Source organism: Ipomoea triloba, chromosome 5 (assembly GCF_003576645.1).
Source record: "Ipomoea triloba cultivar NCNSP0323 chromosome 5, ASM357664v1".
In the NCBI taxonomy this organism is placed as follows: Eukaryota; Viridiplantae; Streptophyta; class Magnoliopsida; order Solanales; family Convolvulaceae; genus Ipomoea; species Ipomoea triloba.
Window position 1 is genome coordinate 6,071,901 of NC_044920.1, and position 6,171 is coordinate 6,078,071.

General features: G+C 34.6%; 1 protein-coding gene across 1 annotated transcript; it reads left to right on the forward strand.

The window, feature by feature from the left end:
- Nucleotides 1-1,873: 1,873 nt before the first annotated feature.
- On the forward strand, nt 1,874-5,596 carry LOC116018845 (methylthioribose-1-phosphate isomerase). The gene is made up of 10 exons (XM_031258861.1): nt 1,874-2,024; nt 2,127-2,225; nt 3,057-3,112; nt 3,350-3,508; nt 3,629-3,728; nt 3,892-4,034; nt 4,139-4,244; nt 4,384-4,522; nt 4,598-4,866; nt 5,180-5,596. Exons 2-10 carry the CDS (start codon nt 2,145-2,147, stop codon nt 5,252-5,254), a joined length of 1,128 nt encoding a protein of 375 aa, XP_031114721.1. The 5' UTR covers nt 1,874-2,024; nt 2,127-2,144; the 3' UTR covers nt 5,255-5,596.
- The last annotated feature ends 575 nt before the right edge of the window (nt 5,597-6,171 follow it).

Consider the following 6,171-nt stretch of genomic DNA (forward strand, 5'->3'; position numbering starts at 1 on the left):
CTAACAATGATGAATTTACCATGAACATTTTGTATGAATTGATTTAATTTTGTCAATTGAGTTAAGTTTTACCATGTGATCTTATTCTATCAATTGAGGATGTTAATGGGTGGCAACTTTAGCAAAACTCAATTATATTAATTTGAAGGAGTTATCTGAGTAAATATCATGCTTGATAATTCTGTGATCTTGGAGGGTAAATGAGTATATAATTTGATTGTTTTATCATGTTGTTTATTTGGTTCCAACTCAGGTATTCCGTAAGTTCTTTTATGCTTAATGGGTTTTAATTGTTCGAATAAGTATCTTAAGTACATGAACAGTTAGAATACGTGACTTACCTTGGACGCCATACGGAGTAGTCATATAACCGTTAGAACGAACCTTTAATTGATTGACAAGTTAAACTAATCTGCAAAATAGGTAATGGTAATTGATTCGTGTTCCTAGTCTTTCTTCTCTTGCTGCTATTTCGTTTCGTGGTTATTCAATTATTTTTCTTGCCTTCGTTTTCCACTTGAAGTTTTATTTGGTTAAGTACATTTTGATTCTTAATTAGCTTTGAGCACTTTAAAAATTGTCAAGCTAGTTTAGTTTCAAATTATTAAATTACATTGTATCAATCCCCTGTGGGTTCGACCCTTGCCTTTGTACACTATTACTACAGTGATTTGTGTACTTGTGAGGACAAATATTAAAATTGTCCATCAAGAAGCAAAATAAAATTTAGTAGAAATCAACGACAAATTCCTCAAGAATCACAACCACCAATAGATTTAATGTTGAAAATGTGTTCAGGTTGTTGGAGAAGCAAGCCAAGGAGTGTCTCCACAAAATTGAAGCTCAATTTGACACGATGATGCTCTTGCGATTTGGAAGGTAGTAATGGTGGAAGCGCTATACATAATAGAGCTAAAAATGAGAAGAAGGATATGTCCTCTGTAAACATAGACAGAGGTGTATGCATCTCCTTCTTCTCATTTTTAGCTCTATTATGTATAGTGCTTCTACCATTATTGCCTTCCAAATCGCTATCTTTGTCATTCAAATGATTTTTGTTCGCACAGGCTTAATTCACTGGTTCAGTAGAAAAAGGGAAGGAAAGGTGAAATGTCACAAATGCCGAAAACCATAAACTCTAATACCGCTAATGAGTATACTAATGCCAAGACTAATTTTACAACTTGTTAGGCAATTGAATGACTATGTTTAAAAAATAGGAAAGACATAAACGCCGTTTGGTTGGAAGGAATTGTAATTCCATCGAATTACAATTCTCTCCCTTCGTTGAATTAGAATTCATGACGCTCCCTTAAGAATGGTAATTTAGCGCTAAATTTGAGAAAATGAGCTACTGTTAAGACAATTTGCCATTCTAAAATTACATGGTCTCATTAGCTCACCTCCACTCATCTCATCCTCATCTCTCATCTCTACTGTCTGTTTCTGGTGGTGTATTTTATGGAGTATATTGCAAAATAAAAATAATAATAATAATAATAATAATAATTTATTATTATTATTATTATTATTATTATTATTATTATTATTATTATTATTATTATTATTATTATTACATACATAAGAATATTTCAGTTATTATATTACTTTTTTTAAAAACAAAAAAAAAAGAAATAATATTATTATTATTATATTACTTATTTTTTTTCAATTTCATGTAATTCTAGTCGTGTCAAACAATGTAATTTAAGTTCTTATTTTATTCTATTCTATATTTTTTTTCCTACAAATTATACTTCTTTCCTTCCAATCGAACGATTATATTACATTAATCGAACACTTCCAAAATTTTGTTATTCCCTACTTATAAAATTCGAGAATTTACCGCATAGGACGTCGTAACATTAATGATCTAAGGAATATGTTCGCGTAAAAGCGAAATTGAAAAATATTCTTGCTGTTCATTGCAGACAGCATTTTCTTCTTTAAATCGAGAAGTACTGAACTGAAGCGTGAAGTGTGAGCTTGACAGCTTGTGATTATCAACTAGGGTTTTTTTCTCGGTTCGTATAGAGATTTTACGAATTCATTTCTTTGCGAGTTCTTCGCTGGACGCAAATAGCAAAACTTATAATTCTAACTTGAAATTTGATGTTCTTTCTCAGTTGATTTTGAAGTGACGAATGGCGAACGGAGCTCATTCTGAAGATAAAACTCTACAAGCCATCTGCTACAAACGCGGCTCTCTTCAGCTGCTTGATCAGGTCCTCTCTCTATGCGTTTCTTTGTGTTTATACCTGTATTTATCTATGTATATGACACTTGTTAGGATTTAAGTTGAGGCTGGAACTGTTTAAATTTGTTGATAAAGATTGATTTTTTTTCCATAGTAATTACATCTGTATATTTGAAATGCACTGAGGACTGGGTTTTGTCATGAAAAAGATAAGTAAAAAAAAGTATGGGGTTAATCAAAGAATTAACTTTGAGATAGAAGAAAAGCAAAAAGAGGGATGAAAAAGAGGTACAGAGTACTTTCGAAATCGAATTGAGACTTTTATTTCTTTATATGGGGCTAGATGAATCCTGAGGTGTTTATATTATCATTGGTAGGTTTATATTGAGAATCTCAATGCCCTAATCAAGTTGAAGTGACTTTAAGTATGGCTTTGTTTGATTTTTTGAAGAAGTGGACTAGGAAATAGTTTCTTTTGTTTCTTGTTTCTGGGAGAGGAAGAAATGAAATTGTTAGGAAGGAGGAACTAAGTTTAATGGTGAACAACGAGAGAGTTTAACCTTTTTTAAAAAAAATCTAAAAGACTAAAACTAAAATAAGAGTAGAGAGAATAGGAACTAGAATCAAGTGGTTTTGAATTTCTAGGAAAAAAGTTGACTGGCTCCATGAAAGTGAATTAAGTGAGTTCTTAGGAAAATGTTTTCTTTGTATTTGCAAAGCAGATTGGTCTTGCATTGCTTCCACTGGGCGCGCCTTGATGTAATTTTTTGGATGTTACTATGTCTACATTACTAATAATCGTTTTTTTTTTTTTTTTTTTTTTTTTTTTTCTGTTTTTCTGTTTTTTTTTTATGAACAGAGGAAGCTTCCATTACAGACGATTTATTTGGATATAAAAAATGCAAAAGACGGATGGTAAAACTTTTTAATGTTTATTGCACTTCTTTTGTTGCTCTATTCTCTTTGACCTCTTTCACCTTCCAGTTGTGAGTGAACTAAGATATACATGGTTTGAAGTTTGAGCAGCCTCTTGCTGTTACATGTATTTTTTACTCATCAAGTGATGTTCTTTTCCCTATAAATTAGGAATCTGGAAAAGTTTTCTTTAATATCTGAATTAATCTTTTTCCTGTGTGTATATGTATGCATCAGGGATGCAATAAAAGAAATGGTAGTCCGCGGGGCACCTGCAATTGCGATAGCTGCTGCACTCTCCTTGGCTGTAGAAGCGTCTAACTTAGAGACCTTTAATGGGACAGCTCAAGATGCGGTATCTTTCCTTAGCCAGAAATTAGAATATCTTGTCTCAAGGTAACCAATAGGCAGGAAAGCTAAACTATTTTATTCGTATGATCCCTTGAAATTCATTTGCTCATTTCTCTGCCAAATGGATTATGAAGCACAGAGCAAAAACTGATTAGTTCTTTGCAGCCGGCCAACAGCTGTCAATCTTTCAGATGCTGCTACAAAGCTTAACGAAGTTATTAAGAAGGAAGCTTCCACTGCTTCGGAAGCCAAGACTGTTTTTGAGGTAGTCATACAGTTGTGAGCTGCTCCGTGATTTTTATGCTGTAGGGTTATGGAGTATAAAACAATTTTTTTTTCCAGACAAGTATCCTACGGAATAGTGTAGAATTTACTTTCTAGTGCATTATAATTTGATTGTTATCTAACTTGCTGCATCTTAATCTCAGGCTTATATTATGGCAGCTGAAATTATGCTCGAGGATGATGTTGCTTCCAATAAAGCAATTGGGTCGCACGGAGCTTCTCTTCTCCAAAATCAGCTGGTGGACTCTAAGAAGATATCAATATTAACCCATTGCAACACTGGCAGGTACACTTTCTTGAAATGGTAGCTCATAGCTGGTTATCTAACTATGGGTATAGTATTCCGGTATGAAGTGACTCTGATGTTTGTCATCCCGTTGAATTCAAAAGCCTGGCAACGGCTGGGTATGGAACTGCTCTTGGTGTGATTCGGGCTGTCAATACTGCAGGGTTTTTGGAAAGGGCTTATTGCACTGAAACACGCCCTTTCAACCAGGTGAACTTGTAGGTTGCATTTTTATCTACTATCTAGTTCTAATTAGTGGTATTAGTGCATGGCAGTATACACCTTAAGTCGATTTGGAAGGTTATATACATTTTCTTTACCAAATGCTTTTTCCCGATTTGAATGTCAGGGATCCAGACTGACAGCATTTGAGTTGGTTACCGAGAATATTCCTGCCACCCTCATAGCAGATTCTGCTGCAGCCGCGTTGATGAAAGCTGGATGTGTGAATGCTGTCATTGTTGGAGCTGACCGCATAGCTGCAAATGGTAAATCTTATTTCCTCTCGTGTTGTGTTTGAAAACCCGAATTTTATGAAAGGGAATTCTGTGACATACTTGTAGGTGATACTGCCAACAAGATCGGGACTTACAGCCTTGCTGTTTGTGCTATGCATCATGGTATACCATTTTATGTGGCCGCTCCCCTAACTTCTGTTGATCTCTCCTTGTCTTCTGGACAACAAATTGTGATAGAAGAAAGATCTCCAAAAGAACTGTTGCATACGCATGGAGGACTGGGTGAACAAATCGCTGCTTCGGGTATTTGTGTTTGGAATCCGGCATTTGATGTTACCCCGGCCAGTTTAATAAGTGGCATATTTACCGAAAAGGTCGGCTTCTTATATCCATCTCTTCCTCCTAGCTCATAATCAAACCTCCATACCAATACATATGCACATGAACTCCACTAAAACCAAAGGACCACAAGGTCACGAGTTCGAATCCCAGTCTTCTTGGTTTGAGTCGGTCAGCTATGGGCAACCTAGTCTGGTTTACCTCCTTGTGGTCCTTTGCCAGCTAGAGTCACAAGGCGGGGGGTTTACCCAGTGCACACACTCGGGTAGTGGCTGCGGGTTTCCCTTGTCACCCCACAAAATATGCAAGAGTGATTGTATGATTAATGTGAAGATGTTATCTAAACAGGGCGTCATCTCAAAGGACGGGAATGATGCTTTTGATATTACTGGTTTTGTACACAAGGTCTCGGGAAATGTATAATACACCCCTCCCTGACCGAGCTACCTACTCATACTGCGGTGAGGCATCCTTCGTTGGTAAAGAAGGTTTCAGTTGTATTGCATTGAACGGCTCGGTGTTGGATGCACTTGTTTAATTTGAATAAACCATCATCCATACAAGGTCACTTGTGCTGTACTTGACATGTTTAAGTGATTCTTGAGGAATCTGGATTTGTGAGCTACTTTCTGTTTCTTTATTGCTTTTTGAATTTAGATGTGTATCTGCCATTTATCAGATCTCATATTCCTTTGGGTTTATTAATAGCAGAAAAGCTATGTGCCCAAAAACTCCACTATCTGAATACAGTTAACTTGTGTGAAACTGAGTATTGAGTCAGGGTGTGTGTGTGTTTTCTTTTAGAGACCATCCCAATTGAGTTGATTGGACCGTTGGTTAGGCTCTTTATTAAGGCGCACATTGAAATAGTGGAGACAAACTTTCCTATAAGTCAAATGTAGTATTTTTTTTTTTTTATTTTTTAGTTTTCAGTAACTATAAGTACATAGGCAACTCATAAATTTTAAAATTCTTATTAATCAGAGAAATTCTCTATTTTAAGAAAGAAAAAACAAATATAATGAAAATTGTAAAAATTAGAAGTAAATGCAGTTTTAGTTCGAAAAGCATTCCAGTGTGTTATAAGTTAGGTAAAAAAAAGTAAAATTAACATATCTTATTTTTTAATAAATTCAAACTTTGAATTATTACTTAGATTATATCGAGTTAAAAAAGTGTGTTATAAGTTAGGTAAAAAAAGAGTAAAATTAACATATCTTATTTTTTAATAAATTCAAACTTTGAATTATTACTTAGATTATATCGAGTTAAAAAAATGTGAACTTTAAATTGGACAATATTCAATGTGGAATGTATTAAAAGAGGATTCTAAGCAGTTC

Excerpts from the sequence above, each read along its gene's own strand:
- LOC116018845 (XM_031258861.1), top strand. The coding sequence starts at position 2,145 with ATGGCGAACGGAGCTCATTCTGAAGATAAAACTCTACAAGCCATCTGC. Across the intron at positions 2,226-3,056 it reads CTCTTCAGCTGCTTGATCAG|AGGAAGCTTCCATTACAGAC; the intron begins GTCCTCTCTCTA and ends TTTTATGAACAG. Across the intron at positions 4,035-4,138 it reads ACCCATTGCAACACTGGCAG|CCTGGCAACGGCTGGGTATG; the intron begins GTACACTTTCTT and ends TGAATTCAAAAG.